Raw genomic sequence first — 25,895 nt, 5'->3', positions numbered from 1 at the left:
CAGGAGAATGGCGTGAACCCGGGAGGCGGAGCTTGCAGTGAACCGAGATCGCGCCACTGCACTCCAGCCCGGGCGACAGAGCGAGACTCCATCTCAAAAAAAAAAAAAAAAAAAAAAAACAACTTTGCTTGTGAATATAGTTTCATGTTATCTTCTTGAAGTTCTGTTGTTTTTACTCATCATATTTTAACCTGCAATTCATCTGGAATTGATTCTCACATATTGTGTGGGATTGAAGTCAAGTTTTCCCCAATCAGCATAGCTTATTGAGACTGTCCTTTTTCTCACTGCTCGGCTGTGAAACTTTTAAAAATAAATCAGGTATCCATGTTTGTAGGTCTGTTTCTAGACCATAATTTTTTTCTATTGGTCTTTCAATGTATTCTGTCACCAATACCACACTGTCTTAAATTACTCTATAATAAATTCTTATATGCACTAGTGTGTTAGTTTTCTAATGCTTCATTATAAGTTACCACAAAGTTTGCCACAAAACAACACAAATTTATTACCTCAGATTCTATGGATCAGGAGTCTGGGAATGGGTTAGTTAGGTCCTGTGCTGAGGCATAAGGCTGTAACCAAGATATTGCCTGAGACACTTAATCTTAATGGAGGCTCAGAGTCCACCATACATATGTGGCAGAATTCATTTCCCATAAATGAGAACCCATAATGGTTTGCTGCTTCTTAGAGGCCAGTAGGAACTTTTCTCTGATACTTTACCTTCTTTTTTTGAGACAGAGTCTCACTCTGTCACCCAGGCTGGAGTGCAGTGGCACGATCTCTGCTCACTGCAACCTCCGCCTCGCAGGTTCAAGCGATTCCCGTGCCTCAGCCTCCTGAGTAGCTGGTATTACAGGCACGTGCCACTCTGCCCAGCTAATTTTTGTATTTTTAGTAGAGACGGGGTTTCACCATGTTGGTCAGGCTAGTCTTGAACCCCTGACCTCGTGATCTGCCTGCCTCGGCCTCCCAAAGTGCTGGGATTACAGTTGTGAGCCACCGCAACCGGCCACTTTACCTTCTTTGTAAGGACTCGCCTGATTGGGTAAGGCCCACCAAGACAATCTTTCTTTTGATCAACTCAAACTGATTAAGGTATCTTAATTATAGCTGCAAAATCCATTAGCCATATAATGTAATATAATCTTTACTGGAGCCACAAGATCTCTCCCACACTAACGAGAGGAGATTATATAAAGATATAAGTCATCGAGGCTCATCTTAGAATTCTGCCAACCACAATTAGTGTGAGTTCACACATTTTTTTTTTTTCTCTAAGACTGCCTTGGCCATTCTTGGTGGTTTAAAAAAATTTTGCCTCCATTTTTATTTATTTATTTATTTATTTGAGATAGAGTCTAACTCTATTGCCCAGGCTGGAATGCAGTGGCGCAGCCTTGGCTCGCTGCAACCTCCACCTCCCAGGTTCAAGTGATTCTCCTGCCCCGGCCTCCCAAAGTGCTGTGATTGACAGGCATAAGCCACCACTCCCGGCCTTTTGCCTTCATTTTATGATGATGAGAACATTCTTAGTTCTTTGAATTTTTTTTTTCTTTTTGAGACCTGTTGCCAGGTTGGAGTGCAGTGCATGATCTCAGCACACTGCCGCCTCTGCCTCCTGGGTTGAAGCGATTCTGCCTCAGCCTCCTGAGTAGCTGGGACTACATGCACGCACCACCATGCCCAGCTAATTTTTGTATTTTTGGTAGAGATGGGGTTTCACCATGTTGGCCGGGCTGATCTCGAACTCCTGACCTTGTGATCCACCCACCTTGGCCTCCCAAAGTGCTGGGATTGCTGGTGTGAGCCACCGCACCCATCCGGTTCTTTGAATTTCTATATAAGCTTCAGAATCAACTTGTCAATTTCCACAAAAATATTTACTAAGCTTTTGATTGGGATTACCTTGAATTTATAGGCCAATTTAGGGAGAACTGAGAACTTTGTAATATTGAGATGTCCAATCCGTGTATATAATTAGTTCCTTTATTTTTAAAGATATTCTGTTTTTTTATTTTTTATTTTTTATTATTATACTTTAAGTTCTAGGGTACATGTGCATAACGTGCAGGTTTGTTACATATGTATACTTGTGCCATGTTGGTGTGCTGCACCCATCAACTCGTCAGCACCCATCAACTCATCATTTACGTCAGGTATAAATCCCAATGCAATCCCTCCCCCCTCCCCACTCCCCATGATAGGCCCCGGTGTGTCATGTTCCCCTTCCCGAGTCCAAGTGATCTCATTGTTCAGTTCCTACCTATGAGTGAACATGCGGTGTTGGGTTTTCTGTTCTTGCGATAGTTTGCTGAGAATGATGGTTTCCAGCTGCATCCATGTCCCTACAAAGGACACAAACTCATCCTTTTTTATGGCTGCATAGTATTCTATGGTGTATATGTGCCACATTTTCTTAATCCAGTCTGTCACTGATGGACATTTGGGTTGATATCAAGTCTTTGCTATTGTGAATAGTGCCGCAGTAAACATACGTGTGCATGTGTCTTTATAGTAGCATGATTTATAATCCCTTGGGTATATACCCAGTAATGGGATGGCTGGGTCATATGGTACATCTAGTTCTAGATCCTTGAGGAATCGCCATATTGTTTTCCATAATGGTTGAACTACTTTACAATCCCACCAACAATGTAAAAGCATTCCTATTACTCCACATCCTCTCTAACACCTGTTGTTTCCTGACTTTTTAGTGATTGCCATTCTAACTGGTGTGAGATGGTATCTCATTGTGGTTTTGATTTGCATTTATCTGATGGCCAGTGATGATGAGCATTTTTTCATGTGTCTGTTGGCTGTATGCATGTCTTCTTTTGAGAAATGTCTGTTCATATCCTTTGCCCACTTTTTGATGGGGTTGTTTTTTTCTTGTAAATTTGTTTGAGTTCTTTGTAGGTTCTGGATATTAGCCCTTTGTCAGATGAGTAGATTGCAAAAATTTTCTCCCATTCTGTAGGTTGCCTGTTCACTCTGATGGTAGTTTCTTTTGCTATGCAGAGGCTCTTTAGTTTAATTAGATCCCATTTGTCAATTTTGGCTTTTGTTGCCATTGCTTTTGGTGTTTTAGACATGAAGTCCTTGCCCATGCCTATGTCCTGAATGGTATTACCTAGGTTTTCTTCTAGGGTTTTTATGGTATTAGGTCTAACATTTAAGTCTCTAATCCATCTTGAATTAATTTTCGTATAAGGAGTAAGGAAAGGATCCAGTTTCAGCTTTCTACTTATGGCTTGCTAATTTTCCCAGCACCATTTATTAAATAGGGAATCCTTTCCCCATTTCTTGTTTTTGTCAGGTTTGTCAAAGATCAGATGGCTGTAGATGTGTGGTATTATTTCTGAGGGCTCTGTTCTGTTCCATTGGTCTATATCTCTGTTTTGATACCAGTACCATGCTGTTTTGGTTACTGTAGCCTTGTATAGTCTAGTTTGAAGTCAGGTAGCGTGATGCCTCCAGCTTTGTTCTTTTGACTTAGGATTGTCTTGGCAATGCGGGCTCTTTTTTGGTTCCATATGAACTTTAAAGCAGTTTTTTCCAATTCTGTGAAGAAATTCATTGGTAACTTGATGGGGATGACATTGAATCCATAAATTACCTTGGGCAGTATGGCCATTTTCACGATACTGATTCTTCCTATCCATGAGCATGGTATGTTCTTCTATTTATTTGTGTCCTCTTTTATTTCACTGAGCAGTGGTTTGTAGTTCTCCTTGAAAAGGTCCTTTACATCCCTTGTAAGTTGGATTCCTAGGTATTTTATTCTCTTTGAAGCAATTGTGAATGAGAGTTCATTCATGATTTGGCTCTCTGTTTGTCTGTTACTGCTGTATAAGAATGCTTATGATTTTTGCACATTAATTTTGTATCCTGAGACTTTGCTGAAGTTGCTTATCAGCTTAAGGAGATTTTGGGCTGAGACAATGGGGTTTTCTAAATATACAATCATGTCATCTGCAAACAGGGACAATTTGACTTCTTCTTTTCCTAACTGAATACCCTTAATTTCTTTCTCTTGCCTGATTGCCCTAGCCAGAACTTCCAACACTATGTTGACTAGGAGTGGTGAGAGAGGGCATCCCTGTCTTGTGCCAGTTTTCAAAGGGAATTTTTCCAGTTTTTGCTCATTCAGTATGATATTGGCTGTGGGTTTATCATAAATAGCTCTTATTATTTTGAGATACATTCCATCAATACCGAATTTATTGAGAGTTTTTAGCATGAAGGGCTGTTGAATTTTGTCAAAAGCCTTTTCTGCATCTATTGAGATGATCATGTGTTTCTTGTCTTCGGTTCTGTTTATATGCTGGATTACGTTTATTGATTTGTGTATGTTGAACCAGCCTTGCATCCCAGGGATGAAGCCCACTTGATCATAGTGGATAAGCTTTTTGATGTGCTGCTGGATCTGGTTTGCCAGTATTTAATTGAGGATTTTTGCATCGATGTTCATCAGGGATATTGGTCTAAAATTCTCTTTTTTTGTTGTGTCTCTGCCAGGCTTTGGTATCAGGATGATGTTGGCCTCATAAAATGAGTTAGGGAGGATTCCCTCTTTTTCTATTGATTGGAATAGTTTCAGAAGGAATGGTACCAGCTCCTCCTTGTACCTCTGGTAGAATTCAGCTGTGAATCCATCTGGTCCTGGACTTTTTTTGGTTGGTAGGCTATTAATGATTGCCTCAATTTCAGAGCCTGCTATTGGTCTATTCAGGGATTCAGCTTCTTCCTGGTTTATTCTTGGGAGAGTGTAAGTGTCCAGGAAATTATCCATTTCTTCTAGATTTTCTAGTTTATTTGCATAGAGGTGTTTATAGTATTCCCTGATGGTAGTTTGTATTTCTGTGGGGTCGGTGGTGATATCCCTTGTTTTATTTTTTATTGCATCTATTTGATTCTTCTCTCTTTTCTTCTTTGTTAGTCTTGCTAGCAGTCTATCAATTTTGTTGATCTTTTCAAAAAACCAACTCCTGGATTCATTGATTTTTTGGAGGGTTTTTTGTATCTCTATCTCCTTCAGTTCTGCTCTGATCTTAGTTATTTCTTGCCTTCTGCTAGCTTTTGAATGTGTTTACTCTTGCTTCTCTAGTTCTTTTAATTGTGATGTTAGGGTGTCAATTTTAGATCTTTCCAGCTTTCTCTTGTGGGCATTTAGTGCTATAAATTTCCCTCTACACACTGCTTTAAATGTGTCCCAGAGATTCTGGTATGTTGTATCTTTGTTCTCATTGGTTTCAAAGAACATCTTTATTTCTGCCTTCATTTCATTATGTACCCAGTAGTCATTCAGGAGCAGGTTATTCAGTTTCCATGTAGTTGAGTGGTTTTGATTGAGTTTCTTAGTCCTGAGTTCTAGTTTGATTGCACTGTGGTCTGAAAGACAGTTTGTTATAACTTCTGTTCTTGTACATTTGCTGAGGAGTGCTTTACTTCCAATTATGTGGTCAATTTTGGAATAAGTGTGATGTGGTGCTGAGAAGAATGTATATTCTGTTGATTTGGCGTGGAGAGTTCTGCAGATGTCTATTAGATCCGCTTGCTGCAGAGGTGAGTTCAATTCCTGGATATTCTTGTTAACTTTCTGTTTCGTTGATCTGCCTCATGTTGACAGTGGGGTGTTGAAGTCTCCCATTATTATTGTATGGGAGTCTAAGTCTCTTTGTAAGTCTCTAAGGACTTGCTTTATGAATCTGGGTGCTCCTGTATTGGGTGTATATATATTTAGGATAGTTACCTCTTTGTTGAATTGATCCCTTTACCATTATGTAATGGCCTTCTTTGTCTCTTTTGACCGTTGATGGTTTAAAGTCTGTTTTACCAGACACTAGTATTGCCAACCCTGCTTTTTTTTGTTCTCCATTTGCTTGGTAGATCTTCCTCCATCCCTTCATTTTGAGCCTATGTATGTCTCTGCATGTGAGATGGGTCTCCTGAATACAGCAAACTGATGAGTCTTGACTCTTTATCCAGTTTGCCAGTCTGTGTCTTTTAATTGGACCATTTAGTCCGTTTACATTTAAGGTTAATGTGTTATGTGTGAACTTGATCCTGCCATTATGATATTAACTGGTTATTTTGCTCGTTAGTTGATGCAGTTTCTTCTTAGCCTCAATGGTCTTTACATTTTGGCATGTTTTTGCAATGGCTGGTACCGGTTGTTCCTTTCCATGTTTAGTGCTTCCTTCAGGGTCTCTTGTAGGGCAGGCCTGGTGGTGACAAAATCTCTCAGCATTTGCTTATCTGTAAAGGATTTTATTTCTCCTTCACTTATGAAACTTAGTTTGGCTGGATATGAAATTCTGGGTTGAAAATTCTTTTCTTTAGGAATGTTGAATATTGGCCCCCACTCTCTTCTGGCTTGTAGAGTTTCTGCCGAGAGATCCACTATTAGTCTGATGGGCTTCCCTTTGTGGGTAACCCGACCTTTCTCTCTGGCTGCCCTTAAGATTTTTTCCTTCATTTCAACTTTGGTGAATCTGGCAATTATGTGTCTTGGAGTTGCTCTTCTCGAGGAGTATCTTTGTGGCGTTCTCTGTATTTCCTGAATTTGAATGTTGGCCTGCCCTACTAGGTTGGGGAAGTTCTCCTGTATGATATCCTGCAGAGTGTTTTCCAACTTGGTTCCATTTTCCCCCTCACTTTCAGGCACCCCAATCAGACGTAGATTTGGTCTTTACATAATCCCATACTTCTTGCAGGCTTTGTTCATTTCTTTTTCTTCTTTTTTCTTTTGATTTTTCTTCTCGCTTCATTTCATTCATTTGATCCTCAATCGCTGATACCCTTTCTTCCAGTTGATCAAGTCAGTTACAGAAGCTTGTGCATTTGTCACGTATTTCTTGTGTCATGGTTTTCATCTCTTTCATTTCGTTTATGGCCCTCTCTGCATTAATTATTCTAGTTATCAATTCTTCCACTCTTTTTTCAAGATTTTTAGTTTCTTTGCGCTGGGTACGTAATTCCTCCTTTAGCTCTGAGAAGTTTGATGGACTGAAGCTTTCTTCTCTCATCTCGTCAGTCATTCTCCGTCCAGCTATGATCCGTTGCTGGCGATGAGCTGCGTTCCTTTGGAAGGGGAGATGCGCTCTTATTTTTTTGAATTTCCAGTTTTTCTGCCCTGCTTTTTCCCCATCTTTGTGGTTTTATCTGCCTCTGGTCTTTGATGATGGTGACGTACTGATGGGGTTTTGGTGTGGGTGTCCTTCCTTTTTGTTAGTTTTCCTTCTAACAGTCAGGACCCTCAGTTGTAGGTCTGTTGGAGATTGCTCGAGGTCCACTCCAGACCCTGTTTGCCTGTGTGTCAGCAGCAGAAGCTGCAGAAGATTGAATGTTGCTGAACAGCGAGTGTACCTGTCTGATTCTTGCTTTGGATGCTTCCTCTCAGGGGTGTACTCCACCATGTGAGGTGTGGGGTGTCGGTCTGGCCCTAGTAGGGGATGTCTCCCAGTTAGGCTACTCAGGGGTTAGGGACCCACTTGAGTAGGCAATCTGTCCCTTCTCAGGTCTCAACTTCCGTGTTGGGAGATCCACTGCTCCCTTCAAAGCTGTCAGACAGAGTCGTTTGCGTCTGCATAGGTTTCAGCTGCTTTATTGTTGTTGCTGTTGTTGTTGTTGTTGTTGTTTAGCTGTGCCCTGTCCCCAGAGGTGAAGTCTACAGAGACAGGCTGGCCTCCTTGAGCTGCTGTGAGGTCCACCCAGTTCGAGCTTCCCAGCGGCTTTGTTTACCTACTTAAGCCTCAGCAGTACCAGGCTCCCCTCCCCCAGCCTCGCTGTTGCCTTGCCCTTAGATCACAGACTGCTGTGCTAGCAATGAGGGAGGTTCCGTGGGCGTGGGACCCTCCCGGCCAGGTATGGGATATAATCTCCTGGTGTGCCCGTTTGCTAAGACCCTTGGTAAAGTGCAGTATTGGGGTGGGATTTTCCAGGTGTTGTGTGTCTCAGTTCCCCTGGCTAGGAAAAGGGATTCCCTTCCCCCTTGAGCTTCCCAGGTGAGGCGATGTCTCACCCTGCTTCAGCTCTCACTGGTCAGGCTGCAGCAGCTGACCAGTACCGATTGTCCGGCACTCCCTAGTGAGATGAACCCAGTACCTCAGTTGAAAATGCAGAAATCACCTGTCTTTTGTGTGGCTCGCGCTGGGAGCTGGAGACTGGAGCTGTTCCTATTCAGCCATCTTGCTCCGTCCCCTGATATTCTGTTTTTTTAAAGATATTCTTTTGTTTTTCTCGAGAATGCTTTATGATTTTATGTCTAATTGTCTTAGAAATGATTTGTTAGATTTGTTCTGAGGTATTTCTTTTTTTTTTTTGAGACAGTGTCTCGCTCTGTCACCCAGGCTGCAGTGCAGTGGCGGGATATCGGCTCACTGCAAACTCCGCCTCCCGGGTTCACACCATTCTCCTGCTTCAGCCTCCCAAGTAACTGGGACCACAGGTGCCCGCCACCATGCCTGGCTAATTTTTTGCATTTTTAGTAGAGACGGAATTTCACCGTGTTAGCCAGGATGGTCTCAATCTCCTGACCTCGTGATTCGCCCACCTCCACCTCCCAAAGCGCTGGGATTCCAGGCGTGAGCCACCACGCTTGGCCAGTATTTCATGTTTTTGATGGCACTGTAGGTGGTACTTTGAAACAATTAGTTGCTGGTATATAGAAATCCACTTGATTTTTTTGTTTGTTTGTTTTTGAGCTTTGCCCAGGTTGGAGTGCAATGGCACGATCTTGGCTCACCGCAACCTCTGCCTCCTGTGTTCAAGTGATTCTCCTCCCTCAGCCTCTCAAGTAGCTGGGATTACAGGCATGTGCCACCACGTTCAGCTAATTTTGTATTTTTAGTAGAGATGGGGTTTCTCCATGTTGGTCAGGCTGGTCTCAAATTCCTGACCTAACGTGATCTGCCCACCTCAGCGTCCCAATGTGCTGGGATTACAGGTGTGAACTACTATGCCCAGCCAAAATCCACTTGATTTTTTTTATTTATTTATTATTTTTGAGATAGAGTCTCACTCTGTCATCTACCCTGGAGTGCAGTGGCGCGATCTCAGCTCGCTGCAATGTCTGCCTTCTGGGTTCAAGTGATTCTCCTCCCTCAGCCTCCCGAGTAGCTGGGGCCACAGGTGCATGCGACCAAGTCCGGCTAATTTTTTGTATTTTTAGTAGAGACAGGGTTTCATTGTGTTAGCCAGGATGGTCTCCATCTCCTGACCTCATGATCCGCCCTCCTGGGCCTCCCAAAGTACTGGGATTACATGCGTGAGCCACTGCGCATGGCCTCCACTTGATTTTTATACATTGATTTTGTATCCAAAAACTTACTGAATTCACTTCTTACTTAAAATAATTTGTAGATTCTCTTGCATGTTCTTCATGCAGAATTATGACATCTGCAGATACTGATAGCTTTATTTATTCTCTTCTAATTCTTATAACTTTTTATGTTCTTTCTTGCCTTTATTCCACACAGTTTTACACTCTGACCTATTTTTTTCCCCTGTTTTCCAGTTCTCAGTATATGCTATGAACATTTACCAGCTGTTTGTGTTGCTAACCTGGGAATGGTACTTCTTTCTCTCTCTGCTGGTTTGTGTCTACTTACTGGCTCCCCACTACCCACAGCAGTCAGTTATCTCTGAGCTAGATGAGACAGTCCATTGGATTAAAGAAGAAAATATTCAAATGCCTACCTACATGTATTATAATCTAAGAAAAAGAGTGAAATTTAATACATAGATTGGCAATATGTTTATAATTGATAAATTAATAAAAAGGTTACCCAGGATAGGGTTAGGCACAGTGGCTCATGCCTGTAATCCCAGCACTTTGGGAGGCCAAGGCGGGCAGATCACCTGAGGTTGGGAGTTCAAGACCAGCCTGACCAACATGGAGAAACCCCGTCTCTACTAAAAATACCAACTTAGCTGGGCATGGTGGCGCATGCCTGTACTCCCAGCTACTCGAGATTGTGCCATTGCACTCCAGCCTGGACAACAAAAATGAAACTCCATCTTAAAAAAAAAAAAGTTACCCAGGATTGAAAAATGGCCAAATATTTTAGATACCCCTAATTCTATAGGAGCAAGTCCAAAATTACTCAATAATGTTCCCTGAATACCTCTACAGCTCTTTATCTTATCAGAGTCCCAAACAATACTATTCTATGTGCTAATTGTTACTCCTTTAACTACATATGTTAGCCGTATCCATTCTTATGCTATTGCCTGGGTTCATGAATAACACTCTAGTTGTTTAAGAATTCAAATCTTTACCTCCTCAATGAAACCCAACCAAATAGCAGGAACAGAAGTTCCCCACCCCGCTTTGTAAGCTTAGATAACTTTTTACATCTTTTTACTATAGTACCTTATTGTAGTTATGTGATTATATGTTTGCCTCTGTTTATCAGATTATATTTTCCTTGAGAATAGTAACATTGTTTTAGTTGTCTTCATATTCCCCTAAAGTAGGAGAATTCTTGGTGACACATAGGCACATGGTGGGACACCAATTACTTATCATGGCGGTAGAGTATTTCTGTTATGATTTATCTTTTCAACTAAGTACAGTGCAAAAGTAGACATCCTATAATGCATTTTCTGATTAACTGTGAATAATGAACATTATAATAATTCTCTTACAGCACTTATGTCTTTAAATTCTGATTGCTTAAATTCGAATGGAATGTACTGTTTCAGGGATCCTTGTCATTTGAGGATGTGACTGTGGGCTTCACCCAGGAGGAGTGGCAGCATCTGGACCCTGCTCAGAGGACCCTGTACAGGGATGTGATGATAGAGAACTACAGCCACCTCGTCTCAGTGGGTAGGTAGGAACTGTTTTTCATGTAGACTCCTAGTGTGTACATCTTTTCTTGGTTGCTAAAACTTGTGGAAGTTTTGTTGGGGTTAATTATACTAAACTTGATATTCAAGGTATTAAGCAGAAGAACTGTTTAGGGTGCTATAAAGAATGTTGTTGTTTTCTTACTTTTTACACACATGGTTGAAATTGGCTTCTGAAGTTTCATTTTCTCCCTCTTTCAGATGCCCTAAAGTACATTAGCCTCACCCAGTTTCCATGTCATTTCCCATTCACAGGATATTGCATCCCTAAACCAGAAGTGATCTTCAAATTGGAACGAGGAGAGCAGCCATGGATATTAGAGGAAGAGCTCCCAGGCCAGAGATACCCAGGTGAGTTAGCATGTATTAAGCAGAAGGATGCCAGTGACATGGTATGAATTCTTTTAATTCTGAAGAGTTTGCATGGCCAGGCACAGTGGCTCAATGCCTGTAATCCCATCACTTTGGGAGGCCAAGAAGGGCGGATCATCTGAGGTCAGCATTCGAGACCAGCCTGGCCAACATGGTGAAACCCCATGTCTACAAAAATACAAAAATTAGCCGGGCATGGGGACAGGTGCCTGTAATCCCAGCTACTCGGGAGGCAGAGGCAGGAGAATTGCTTGAACCAGGAAGGTGGAGGTTGCAGTGACCTGAGACTGCACCACTGCACTCCAGCCTGGGCGACAGAGCGAGACTCTGTCTCAAAAAAAAAAAAAAAAAAGTTTGCTCATATGTTCATTCCTACTATGTGTCACTCAAGTTTTAGGTGCTGGAAATAGAGTAGTGAACTGAATTTTATCCATGACCTTATGGAGCTTACCTTCTGATTGGGAGAAAAAGATAAGGAACAAAAATGACAACACTACCACACATGCACAGATATGCCAAGTGGTCATGTAAAATAGTAAGGAAATTAAAGAAGGTTAAGAATGATGGAGTGTTAAACTTTAGAAAAGTGGATCAGGAAGGACTTTTGGATGCTGTGAAATTGAATGATATGAGGGTGGGAGTTGGGGGTAGTCCTGATAGCAGGGGAAGAATCAAGTGCAAGGCACTGATATAGGAGTGCGCATGTGGTCTTTGAGGACACACAAATATAAGTGTGGATTGAAAAGAATGAGTGAGGCAAGAGTGGTATGAGTTGATGTTGGAGAGGTAATGGGAGCCCAAATTATCTAGGGCCATATGGGCCATGATAAGGACTATTATTTTATTTTGAGTAAAATGAGAAGCTATTGGTATGATTTGACCCAATAAGGAACATTTGCTGATTTGTCTTTTAAATGGATATCTCTGGCTGCTAAGCAAAGAAAATACTATTGGGGACAGAGGGATGAAGCAAGAACATGAGTCAGGAGAGTATTTCAGTCTGCAAAAAGGCAATAGTAGCTTACACTTTGGAATGGTGGAGATTATTAAAAGTGATTGGCTTTTGGCCAGGCACAGTGGCTCACGCCTGTAATCCCAGCACTTTGGGAGGCCAAGGCAGGCAGATCACCTGAGGTCAGGACTTCAAGACCAGCCTGGCCAACATGGTGAAACCCCGTCTCTATTAAAAATACAAAAATTAGCCAGGTGTGGTGGCATGTGCCTGTAATCCCAGCCACCCAGGAGGCTGAGGCAGGAGAATCGTGGAACCTGGGGGAGCAGAGGCTGAGGTGAGTTGAGATTGCACCACTGCACTCCAGCTTAGGTGACAGAGCAAGACTGCATCTCAAAAAAAAAATTAAGAAGTGGTTGGCTTTTCGATATGTTCTGAATGTGGGACCTGTAACATTTGCTATTGAGTGGGATATGGAACATGAAAGAAAGAAAGGAGTCAAGAGTGACTCCAAACATTTCACCCAGAGCAGTTGGGTAAGTGGGTACCAGTTGGGGGATATTGAGGATAAACAGTTTTGGAGGGATTGTTACGCATTTGGTTTGCACACATAAAGTTTCAAGTGATTGTAAAATATCCAGGTTTACATGGCTAATAAGCGTTTGGGCACATAAGCAGGTAGTTTGGTGCAAGTCCAAGTGGAAGATATTTATTTGGAAATTATCAGCTTATGGCAGTAGTTAACAGTTTTGAAGTTTAGTATTTAAAGCTGAGGGATTAGATAACCTCTCTTTTGGGGTAGGACTGGAGGCTATCCCCTGGGTCATTAGCTTTCAGAAGTCTTGAAAGTGAGGAGACTGAGCAAAGAAGAAAGAAAAAGCAGTTTGGGGATGAGTGGAAAACAAACAATGTAGTATCCTGCAGCCAAGGAAGACAGTGTTTCAAGGAGAAAGTGAGCTTCTCTGAAGTGGGATGTGTAAAGTAAGCATTTTCTCTGTCTCTGTCTACAGATCATCCAGAAACAATAAGGAAAAAGAACAACACAAAGTTTATCTCATGACAATAGAGGATATCTGAAACCCCAAATCAATACAAGTGGAAATGCTACCAGAATCACTGAAAAATTAAGGAGGGCCATATGTACCAGCAGATGAAAAGAAACAAAAACATTTCTGGTGCTTGAAGGAATTGGTAAAATACTTTAGAGAGACAACGTACATACTCTGAGGTACAAAGCTTAAATCTCTCTTGGAATAACATCAGTGCTGTGCGCAGGACAGCTGGAGCTCCTTTGAATGCAGTTTGGTTCTGTGAAGCTGATGTAGGGTTAAGTATGGAAACAGACACACAAGTCATGTTTTTCAGTGACACTCTGTGACAATGCAAGAAATGAGACTTTCCATTTCAGAAAAAAATGTTACAGACACCTGTGTGAGGGGAAATAAACTTGCATGCTATCTTAGCTTGTATTCCTGTAAACAGTTTGAAGTAAAAACTTGTCAGGATGGGCAGACCTACTACAGAAGTGAGGAAATGGGGAGTAAGGCTGGTTAGGACGAAGAGAAAGTACAAGAGGGTAATAACAGAGCAAGCCATTACTAAGGCTACTCTGGCAAGAAAGGAGCGACAATCTGGGTTGATGCATAAACTGAGCTTGGTATATGTGCAAAACACTTTTTCATAAGAAGCTCTCTCGTTAGATTAAGACATGCCTCTGTTCCCTTTACCTAGTAAAACTGATGCAGTGTAAAAGCTCATGTCCTTTGAAGCTGAGTAATCCAAAAGGAACCAGCATAAAATGCCCCACAAAACTACTGCAAGAATAAAGGGTTGAAAAAGATTAGAAAAAAAAAGTAGGTGATAAAATGTCACCTGATCAACGTGGACATAAAGTAGATAAATAATTGGGCCAAATAATAAACCATGAATTTCAAAAAGGACTAATTGAATTGATTGCCTACATGATATGTTAAGGCAACAGTATAATGTTTTAATTCATTTAATAAAATGCATTCTGGGATGTCAGACTGAGAAAAGAATTGTAAGAGAAAATAAGAATCACAGTAAAGAAAGCAAATTGGGGCCAGGCACGGTGGCTCACATCTGTAATCCCCACACTTTGGGAGGCCAAGGCCAGTGGATCACTTGAGGTTGGGAATTTGAGACCAGCCTGGCCAACATAGTGAAACCCCATCTCTACTAAAAATACAAAAAATTAGCTGGGAATGGTGGCACACCTGTAATCCCAGTTACTTAGGAGGCTGAGGCAGGAGAATAGCTTGAACCCAGCAGGCAGAGGCTGCAGTGAGTCAAGATCACACCACTGTACTCTACCCTGGGCAACAGAATGAAACTCCATCTCAAAAAAAAAAAAAAAAAGAAGAAAGAAAGAAAAGCAAATTGGAGAATTTCCAAAGAAGAATAGGCATTGCTGAAATGTAGATTAGAAATAAATGTGGAAGGCCTTTCAAGCAAGAAGAAACTGAAAAAAAAAAAAAGTGAATATTGCATAAAGAAGATAGTATAAAAGATATTTCACATATATACTATACATATAGTTCATTCCCCAAAGTAGAAAATCAACTAAATAGAACCAATATTGAAAATACTCCAATAACATTTTTTGGGGAAAAGAAGATACGATTGAATCTACATAAAAAAGATAAACCATCCCTAAGGAAGGCAGACCAAAAATGATCAACATCATGCTATATTCCTAATAGCATTACTAGATTTCAAAGATAAAGAATCATTTTGACAGCCAGTCAATATAAGAAAAAAGTCCAGCTGATCTCAACCTTTTCCATAACAAAATTTGCTAAACAAAACTGCTAAAAGTCTGTAGAGCAATTGCTACAAAATCCTTAGGGAGGGTCAAATTAAGAACGTTATACTAGGTTAAAGAGTGATTCTTTAACAAAAAAGAGGAAACCTTTTTTTGAATAGGCAAGAATTCTGGGTCCTTTGTCCCTAAGACCTTTTATTAGAAGATGAATATCAGATAACCAAGAAGTGACACAAAAAGCATGGTAAAAATACTGGTAGTAGCCTCTGAATTTAATTGAGGAGCTAATTCTAAAGCAAATGTGAGAGTGTGTTGTTGAAAACATGGGCATTATTGACTGTATTTAATTTGATTAAGCGGAGGCTAAAAACAAGTAGGAAGAATGACGGTATTCTAATAAAGTGAATTCTGTTAAAATGCAGTGTATACATTCCTAAGAATCACTGCTCTATGCAAATGAGTACAATAAAAATCATAGGACTAATGGGAAAATGAGGTCAAGGTCTAACACTCAAAAACTTTCTCACTGTGTCAGTGATACACAACAGTGAAGTCTTCAGTTGCAATTTTGGATTTAATTTCTCCTTTTGAGTCTTTTGGTTTTTGCTTTATGAATTTTGGAGCATTACTAAGTGTATACATATTAGGATCCTTATGTCCACTTCATGAATTAACCGCTTAATAATTATGTAATGTCTTTATACCTAGTAATACTCTTTGTTCTAAATGCTACTTTGATATTAATTTAGTTCTTCCAGTTGTCTTTTAATTTTATTTACTTTTTCCATACTTTTAATCTCTTTATATTTAAAGTGAATTTCCTTTTTTTTTTTTTTTTTCTTGAGATGGAGTCTTGCTCTGTCGCCCAGGCTGGAGTGCAATGGCGCAATCTCGGCTCACTGCAACCTCCGCCTCCTGGGTTCAAGTGATTCTCCTGCCTCAGCCTCTCGAGTAGCTGGGATGAAGGGTGCATGCCACCATACCTGGCTAATTTTTTGTATTTTTAGTAGAGACGAGGTTTCACCATGTTGGCCAGGCTGGTCTTGAACTCCTGACCTTGTGATCCACCTGCTTTGGCTTCCCAGAGTGCTGGGATTACAGGCATGAGCCACTGTGCCCCACCGTGAATTTCTTAAAATAGCATGTGGTTGGGTGTTGCTTTTATAACTTGTGTGAAAACTTCTACTTTTTTTTTTTGGGCGGGGGGACAGCATCTCACTCTGCTGCCTGGACTGGAATGCAGTAGCACGATCTCAGCTCACTGCAACTTCTGCCTCCCAGGTTCAAGCTATTTCCAGCTAAGTTTTGTACTTTTAGTAGAGACAGGATTTCACCATGTTGACCAGGCTGGTTTCGAGCTCCTGACCTCAAGTGATCGGCCTGCCTCGGCCTTCCAAAGTGCTAGGATTACAGGTGTGAGCCACAGCGCCTGGTCTTACTTCTACTTCTTAATTGTGACATTTCAACCACTTATATTTCATATAATTTGTTAATGTTTGGATTCACATAATTTTGCTGAGTGTTTCCTCCTTGCTCATTTTGTTCTTTTTCCTTTTTTTCCTCATTTTCTCTCATTTGAATTGGTAATTTTTATTTTGTTTTATCTCCGCTGAATTCTTATTAGTATTACAGGTTGAGCATCCCTAATCTGAAAATTTGATATCTGAAATGCTCAAAAACCCAGAACTTTTTGAGTGCCAACAGGACACCACAAGTGGAAAGTTCCACACCTTATGTGATGGGGCACAGTCAAAGTGTAGGGACACAACACATAGTTTATTCAGTGTCCCTAAGGGAAAAAAGACTCTCCCAACCCCCTTTAGCTGTGATATCTCTTTGTTTGCATGCATAGTATATTAGTCCTTGCATTGCTATATGCGTTCTTGCACTGCTATAAAGAACTACCTGAGACTGGGTAATTTATAAAGAGAAGAGGTTTCATTGGCTCCCAGTTCTGCAGGCTGTATAGGAAACATGACTGGAAGGACTCAGGAAACTTGTAGTCATGGTGGAAGGTGAAGGGCAAACAGGCACATCTTATGTGGGCGGAGCAGGAAGAAGAGAGAGAGGTGGGAGGTGCCACACACATTTAAATAACTATATTTCTTGAGACCTCTGTCACGAGAACAGCACCAAAGGGGGGAAATCCGCCCCCATGATCCAATCACCTCCCACCAGGCCCACCTCCAGCACTGTGGATTACAATCCGACATGAGATTTGGGCAGGGACATGAATCCAAACCATATCACCTAGATTCACTCACACATGTACTCCCTCAAAGGACAATATAAAAATATTCCAAAATCTGAAAAAATAAAAAATCCAAAAACACCAGGAATCAAAAACACTTCTGGTCCCAAGCATTTCAGGTAAGGGATACTCAGTCTATAGTTCTTTCTTAAATTTTGTTTTAAGTGGTTGCCCCGTGATATACAATAAGCATTATCAGTTTATCACAGTCTCCTTACAAGTGATATGATACTATTTCACATATAACCTTAGAATCTTACAACAATATAAGATTTAAGATTTGATATAGCTCCATTCCGTCCGCTCTCTTTTTTTTTTTTTTTTTTTTTTTTTTTTGATACGGTTTTGCTCTGTCGCCCAGGCTAAAGTGGAGTCACACAATAACGGCTCAACTTCCTGGGCTCAGGTGATCCTCCCACCTCAGCCTCCTGAGTACTTTGAACTACAGGAGGTACCACCATGTCTGTGTAGTTGTTTTTTTAGTAGTGATGAGCTCTCACCATGTTGCGCAGGCTGGTTTTGAGTTCCTGGGCTAAAGCCTTCCTCCCTTTCTATGTGATATTGTAGCCATATGTTTTTACTTAGAGACCCCACAATGTATCCGTGGTATTTTTGCTCTGTAAAGCCAGTCGTCTTTTATAACGATTTAAAAGTCTTTTATGTTTGCCCCCCATTTAAAAAACATTTTGGACATTCTTAATATCTTTGTGTATCTTCCTCCTTTTGTGTAAATAACTCCCTTTAGTATTTCTTAAAGCAAAACTCTGTTGGCAGTGAATTTTCTCAGCTTTTGTTTGTCCAAAAAAGACTATCTTTATTTGTAAGATTTTTTTTTCCTCTGGGTATGGAATTCTAGATTGACATTTTTTTCTCCATACATTAAATATTTCATTCTGTTGTCTTCTGACTTAGATATTATTTCCTGCTGTAATTTAAAAAGCTTTGTTTCTCTGCATTTAATATCCTGTTTTCTCTGGCTGCCTTTAAGATTTTCTTTTTATCCTTGGTTTTTAGTTGTTTGACTATGATATTTATAGCCAAATATCTGTGTGTGTGTGGTATTTTTCTTTCTTGCTGTTTTCTCGCTTGTGGTTTGATGTTTTTCATCATTTTTTCCTGGATCTCCAGTTGCTTGTATATGTTTGTTATCCCATAGTTTTTAGATATTTTGCATTAGGAGAATTTTCCCTATGCTTCTCTGTGTTGGCTGTTAGCTATCCCTCTTAAGCCTGTGTCTCCCTGCTCTTGCCCCTCTGCCAGCAATAGGCTGCTGCTCCCTGTTACTCTATGTCCTGCTTGTGGGGGCAGGGGTGTTCTCTGTTGTTCTAACACAGCCTTAGTCATAGGCAGGCCCTGTGTGCCTGGGCCTCTGCATGGGGCTTTCACCGTGTACAGTCAGCCCTCTGTATCTGCAGGTGTGTCAGGGCTAACTGTGCAACTTGATCATCTGTGGATTTTGGTATCTGAGGGAAGTTCTGGAAACAATCCCCTGCAGAGCCTGAGGGACAGCTGTACCTGCTTCTTCCTCAGTGTTATGAGACCTCTACTTTTCTGTCAGTAAAGGATCCTGAGCCCAATATAGTTCTGCACTCCTGCTGTAGTAATAGAGGGCTTTCTTGTACCCTTATTCTCCTATACTCCCACACTAGAGGATCCAGACTCTAGGCCGTCACCTCGGATTGGTAGCTTGCTTTAAGGAAGGGAAAATAATTCCTCTCAAGGATAAGCATCCCCAATATTCTCACTTACAGTTAAACAAAATATGAGCTTAAAACCGAAACCTGAGGAAATAAATCATTTGTGAGAGTAAACAAGTAACGGAAAATATGTTTTCAAACACCCATTAATTAAGACCATGGATGTATTAGTAAGTATAAAACAACCATGTAAGACACATTCAGAGTAGTAAAAGAGGAAATAAAAGGAGTAAGGAAGAAGGAATGTCTGTCACCGCAGATTACTGAACCCTACATTTAACTTTTAAAAAAATTAAAATTGGATCGATACTGCAATAAATTATAAAAGCCATACCTTTTGCATAATTTTTTAAGTAAAATTCTAATAGCAAATACAGGAAGAGAGAAAATGAACCCTAAAAGAATGCTTGAGATGAGAGTATTGGTAAATAAGTGATAGGAAATTAGGAAACATAGGTCAATTTAAATTATGTTTGTATAAAATAATAGTGATACTTAATTTGTAGTGCTAAAAAAGACACAACTATATAATAAATAATAATTGCATATAAATGAGGTGGGGATAATCAAATTGTGTTTCAAAATCCTTCTGTAATTCAGAAAAGAGGTTTATGATATTAACTCACTTTGGTATATAGCATATAATAGATATTGTATCATTACTTAACTAACTGAATCTTGATGAATGAGAGCTTGGTAAAATTTAATGGGTAGCCAACCATTGAGAAACTGGTATAGTATAACTTCCAAAGATGTAAAGAAGAAAAAATGGGAAAATATCAAAAAAACAAAGTACAAAAAGAAGAAAGGTGCAGTAGATATCATAGTAAAACTCTGACAAATACAAGATACCAACTAACATTTAGGAGACAACTTGATATGTTTTCAGTAATCACCATAAATTACCTGTTGAAAAACAATAAAATTGAATCTTCAAAAAATAATAAGCTCTTGCTATATCCATGATATAAAGTTTTGGTCTGACGACCTTCCCCTTTCTATTTCTAGTGCCTTTGGCCATTCATGCAGTGTTTTGCCTGCAGTCAGGAGTCTGGGAGGATGTTCTGATCCCTGCAAATTGGCAAGAACTGAAACTAAAATCATTACTGACAAATCATAAGTCTTCCTCACTTATCTTTTTTGTTACGTTCTATAAGCCTGCTGCTCTCACAGATGACCCTCATAATGTTATTTTATTTTTGTCTTTCTGTCATCCTTTCTTAATGATGTTAAGTAACTGTCTGTTATTGGGATGGGTGTGGTGGCTCACACCTGTAGTCCTAGCACTTTGGGAGGCCGAGGTGGGTGGATCATTTGAGGTCAGGAGTTTGAGACCAGCCTGACCAACATGGTGAAACCCCATGTCTACCAAAAATATAAAAAATTAGCCGGGTGTGGTAGCACACGCCTGTAATCCCAGCTCATCAGGAGGCTGATACAGGAAAATCACTTGAACTGGGGAGATGGAGGTTGCAGTGAGCTGAGATCATGCCACTGCACTCCAGTCTGGGTGACAGAGCGAAACTCCATCTCAAAAAGAAAAGGCCGGGCACAGTGGCTCACACCTGTAATCTCAGCACTTTTGGAGGCTGAGGGGGGTGGATCATCTGAGGCCAGGAGTTCAAGACCCACCTGGCCAACATGGTGAAACCCTGTCTCTAATAAAATACAAAAATTAGCTGGGCATGGTGGCGGGTGCTTGTAATCCCAGCTACTCAGGAGGCTGAGGCAGGATAATTGCTTGAACCCAGGAGGCAGAGGTTGCAGTGAGCTAAGATCGTGCCACTACACTCTAGCATGGGTGACAGAACCACACTCCATCTCAAAAAAAAAGTATATTACTGTTTTACTTTTGTAAACTGTCTTCTAAATATTTTTGTATTTTATGTTTTCACTTTCCACTCATACCACCTGAAACACTGACCACTACAACCCCTGCCTTTGGGTTCAAGTGATAGAAGAACACTATTTAAAGCTTGATATGTTTCATTCAAATAAACCATTCCTCTGACATTTTTCTTCTCTTTTTTCTTTTTCTTTTTTTTTTCTTTTTGAGACAGAGTTCGCTCTTGTTGCCCAGGCTGGAGTGCAGTGGCGTGATCTCAGCTCACCTCAGCCTCTGCCTCCCAGGTTCAAGCGATTCTCCTGTCCAGTCTCCCTAGTAGCTGGGATTACAGGCATGTGCCACCATGCTCAGCTAATTTCAGTAGAGATGGGGTTTCTTCATGTTGGTCAGGCTGGTCTTGAACTCCCAACCTTAGGTGATCCTCCCTCCTTGTCCTCTCAAAGTGCTGAGATTACAGGTGTGAGCCACCATGCCCAGCCTCCTCTGATATTTTTCTAGAACACTCTTAACTACTAGTTTTCCTTGTCCCTCTCATTCTCTGCATGTCCCATTTCTAGATTAGCCATTTTTATATTTATATTATTTATTTTATATCTTTAGTATCAATTTTATATCTAATGTTTTATGTCATTATTTGTGTCTATTCTGTATTCATTGTGCTTTATGGTTATTTGTAACCTCTGTGTTGTTTTGAAGTACGTATTTATAAGTTGCCCATTGTGTGTTCTAAATTTCCACCCTACTTTCCACATTATAAGGTTTCTTGTTTATTTTCTTCTAGCCAAAGGGCTAGAGGAGATTAACACTTTTTGGATTACTTTATTCCAGGAAACTAAGTCAACTATATATAAAAGCGCGTTTGTATGTAAGTGTAAGTTCATCACAAATAACACAAGACTTATAAGTTACGGTTATTTTTTCTTATTTCTAGAAGTCTGCAAAGTTGATGACCAACTGGAGCGCTGTCAGGAAATCCAGGACAGACATATCTGGCAAGCTCCATATATCAACAACCAAATACTGACTATAGAGAGAGGTAACATATTAGGAAAAGTGTTTGATTTCAGCATAGACCCACTTCCTTCCATAAAAATACCTTGTAAATGTGACTTATGTGGTATGAGTTTAAAATACATTTCAGATTTATTTAGTAGTAAGAAAAATTATTTAAGAAAGATGCCTCATGACCTCAGTGCATATAGAAAACTATTCCTCAATAGTAACCTTGAAAAAACTCATATGGAAGAGAAACGTTATGAGTTTATTCAAATTGGAAAATGCCTCAGTCATAAGGAGGACTCCATTTCATATCTGAAAATTCAAAATTTAGAGCAATCTTGAATATAAGGAATGTGAGAAAGATTTCTATGGAAAGGCAGTTTTCATTACATATAAGCAAGCTTACACAGGAGAGAGTCCTTGTGTACATAATGAATGTAATAAAGTGTTTTATAATAATCCAACTCTCATGGTCCCTAAAATGTCAGAAAAAAGAGAAAACTTTTATGAGTTTAATGAATATGAAAAAACCTTTGAGAAGTCCACTTTCTTGAAACATAGAGTTCATTTGGAGGTGAAACATTACAAATATATTGAAAGTGTAGGTAATTTTAACAGATCAAGCTTTCCTAACACAAGAGAGAAAACATTTGAAAGTAACAAATCAGGGGAACCTTTGTACGAGAAGTCAGTACTTAATGTAACTCACAGAACACACAGAGGAGAGGAAGTCTATGGATGTGAGCAATGTGGAAAACCATTCTATGAAAAGTCAAAGCTAACCAAACATCAAAGAATCCATACAGGGGAGAAACCCTATGAATGTAATGAATGTGAAAAATGTTTTTCTAGGAAATCTCCCCTCACTTTACATCAGAGAGTCCACACAGGAGAGAAACCCTATAAATGTAAGGAATGTGGGAAATGCTTTTCTAGGAATTCACACCTCATATTACATCAGAGAACTCACACAGGAGAGAAACCCTATAAATGTAAAGAATGTAGAAAAAGTTTCTTTCATAAGTCATATCTTACAGTACATCAGAGAATTCACATGGGAGAAACCCTACGAATGTAATCAATGTGGAAAAACCTTCATAAGCAACTCTGTCCTCATAATACATCATAAAACACACACAGGTGAGAAACCCTGTGAATGTAATGAATGTGGGAAATCTTTCTCTAGGAGTTCATATCTTATAATACATCAGAGAACTCACACAGGCGAGAAACCCTATGAATGTAAGATATGTGGCAAAACCTTTTGCCACAAGTCTGATGTCACTAAACATCAGAAGACTCACATAGGGGGAAAACCCTATGAATGTATTCAGTGTGGGAAAACTTTTAGTCATAACTCAGGCCTAAAAGTACATCAGAGAACACATACAAAGGAGAAACCCTATGAATATACTGAGTATGGGAAATCCTTCTCTGAGAAATCAGTCCTTACAGTACATCAGAGAATACACACAGGGGAAAAACCTTATAAATGTAATGAATGTGGAAAAACCTTCTACAATAAATCAGACCTAACCAAACATCAGAGAACACACACAGGTAAGAAGCCCTATAGATGTAAGGAATGTGGGAAATTCTTCTCTAGGAATTCATACCTTACAATACACCAGAGAATGCATACAGGAGACAAACCCTTTGTGTGTAAAAAATGTGGGAAAACCTTATACCATAAGGCAGACTATACAGTACATAAGAGAACACACAGAGGGGAGAAATCTTATTACTGTAATGAATGTGGGAAAACCTTTATTTGCAACTCAGTCCTCAACTCCCATCAGAGAAAACACATGGGGGAGAAGCCCTATGGGTGTAATGAGTGTGGGACGTCCTTCTCTGAGAAATCAGTTCTTACTGTACATCAGAGAATACACACAGGGGAAAAACCTTATAAATGTAATGAATGTGGGAAATACTATCATAAGTCAGATCTCACTAAACATCAGAGAACACACACAAGGGAGAAACCCTATGAATGTAGTCAGTGTGGGAAAAGCTTCAGTTGCAGCTTAGGTCTCAAAGTATATCAGAGAAGACACACAAGGGAGAAACCCTATGGATGTAAGCAGTGTGGGGAAACCCTCTGAGAAATAAACTCTCATAGCACATCCAAGGATACACATGGGAAAAAGCTTATAAATGTAGAAATGAGAGAAATCTTTCTCAAGCAATTCATACCTCAAAATACTTAGGAGAAATCAAATAGGACATGACCCCTGTAAATGTAAAGAACTTGGCAAACCTTTTACCATAAGTCATCTTCCAAAGTAAATAAGAGAATAGCATAGGGGAAATTCCTAATAATGTAATGAATGTTTGAAAATCTGCTGTAAGAGACAACTACAGAGTAACTGAATACATGTAGAAGAAACACTACTGATCCATGTAGAGAATATGGGGAAATATTTTGCTATAATTTGGAATTTATTAAACAAAGAACTTCCCTAGGAAATAATCTAATGACTCACATGGATATATGAAAATGTTCTTCCAGAGAATGACCATTAATAAAAATAAGATAAATCACATTTAGAGAAAACTGTCAACATTCTGTTTCTTTTGACAATTTTATGTACAAGTTTTACTCATTGTATATTAAATAAATAATAGGGAAGATATTCAAAGAATGCAGCAAATGTAGTTGAGTCTATATCAAGAAATGTCATTTTACTAAGCAAGATAATTCATATTGAGTTAAAGTCATAACAGATATTTTGAATGTGAAGACATTAACAAATATCTAGACTTTATTATATCTGAAGATTGTGTTAAAGGAAATGTGTCAGTTTAGGAAATAATGAATAGAAATTTTCTTCTAGATACAGTATTATCCTGAAAGTCATGTTTTTAAAAAATCAGTCATGTTTTGTTCTGATCCCAAATTTTTAAATAGAAATGTAACTGTAAACAGAATTCTATACAAATAGTAACTGTAGAGTATGAAGATTTTTTTAAAGCACAAATAAATTGAATAACCTTTTCAGTCTCTGAGTCCACTTTTGGGGAAAGAGTGTTACCCCATGGCCCTTTCTGTCATGAGCATCTCCTGTCCTTGATTAGTCTGCCCTCCAACTATACTGTTGCCTCTGCATTTTCTGCCTAACGGACCTACCCTTAGGGGAGCTCAGGATGGACCACCCTCTTACCAGAACATACATTGGGACCAGCCAGAGGCAGTGGGATATAGGTTGTCCTTGAGGCTGCATCTGCCCCTCTTCCTAGGTGCAGAGACTGGAAACCACATTAAGTGTGTGTACAAAGCTAGAGGACCACCTAGAACCTTTAGCCCATGTGAGTTTGGTCTCCAATTCAGAGCCACAGGAAGCTCAGTATAGCTTACTTTTTTTAATCCAAGCCTATTGACTGAATTTTAGTGAACCCTTTTAGGTGGGCTGGTGTAGTTTTAGTGAAATATTTCATAACATAACCATCAGTGTACATATTGCAGCTTGGAAGTAAAGTATTGCAAAAGTAGTTGAAGTATCTGCATGTCATTCCCAAATTTCTTTAACTTCCTATAACCTTTACCACCTTTAAGCCTTATTTTAAACTTGGTTTTTATTGATACCATGTCTCATTACTTTCATTCTTTATTTCCATATATACACATATACTATTGTGGATGTACAATAACATATTTTGTTGTTTTGCAAGTATTTGCAAAAGTTAAAGTTATTCAGCTTTTGTCTTCAAATGCATGGTTTTGACCTTTTTACCTGCTGATATGTTTAGCTTTACTTATTTTAATAAAGTATAATAAATAACTTTGTGTAACTATAAAACATTGTCTATTTTCCTGTTTATGAAATTTCAAAATTTTGTTTCATTATTAAAACAATGTATGATAATTTTTATAAATCAACTTAAGTATAATTTAAACATGGCAAAAGACATCCTGTTTTGCCAATTTTATGAGTGATGTGGTTTGGGGCTCTGTGTCCCCACCCAAATCTCATCTTGAATTGTAATCCCCATGTATTGAAGGAAGGACCTGATAAGAGGTGATTGCATCATGGGAGTGGTTTCCCCCATGGTGTTCTCATGATAGTGAGGGAGTTCTCACAAGATCTGATATTTTCAAAAACATCAGTTTCCCCTGCACTCACTTGCTGTCT

At 39.6% G+C, this 25,895-nt stretch overlaps 2 protein-coding genes across 6 annotated transcripts in view; both read left to right on the top strand.

Annotated features, from left to right (window-relative positions):
- LOC101016333 (zinc finger protein 37A-like) overlaps positions 1 to 22,223 on the top strand; it is a 35,936-nt gene extending 13,713 nt beyond the window's left edge. For 3 of the 5 annotated variants that reach the window (XM_009214301.4, XM_009214302.4, XM_009214303.4), the window contains 3 exons: positions 10,714 to 10,840; positions 11,116 to 11,211; positions 21,695 to 22,223. In XM_009214301.4, the coding sequence (XP_009212565.2) occupies positions 10,714 to 10,840; positions 11,116 to 11,211; positions 21,695 to 22,104 (633 nt within the window). In that variant the 3' untranslated portion in view covers positions 22,105 to 22,223. Of the gene's footprint in view, positions 1 to 10,713; positions 10,841 to 11,115; positions 11,212 to 13,194; positions 14,008 to 21,694 lie in introns of those variants that run through there. The other 2 variants (XR_001906286.3, XM_017962745.3) reach the window with 2 other exon arrangements.
- A 240-nt stretch (positions 22,224 to 22,463) lies between these two features.
- LOC108580391 (zinc finger protein 717-like) lies at positions 22,464 to 25,562 on the top strand. The gene has a single exon (XM_017962744.3). It carries the CDS (start codon positions 22,581 to 22,583, stop codon positions 23,865 to 23,867), a length of 1,287 nt encoding a protein of 428 aa, XP_017818233.1. The 5' UTR covers positions 22,464 to 22,580; the 3' UTR covers positions 23,868 to 25,562.
- The last annotated feature ends 333 nt before the right edge of the window (positions 25,563 to 25,895 follow it).

The sequence above is a fragment of the Papio anubis genome, chromosome 11, assembly GCF_008728515.1.
Source record: "Papio anubis isolate 15944 chromosome 11, Panubis1.0, whole genome shotgun sequence".
NCBI classification, from domain to species: domain Eukaryota; kingdom Metazoa; phylum Chordata; class Mammalia; order Primates; family Cercopithecidae; genus Papio; species Papio anubis.
Note: the sequence above shows the minus strand (reverse complement) of the source record. Positions and strands in the feature narration are given on the sequence as shown.

Coding starts and splice junctions, on each gene's coding strand:
- LOC108580391 (XM_017962744.3), top strand. CDS start 22,581: ATGAATGTAATGAATGTGAAAAATGTTTTTCTAGGAAATCTCCCCTCA.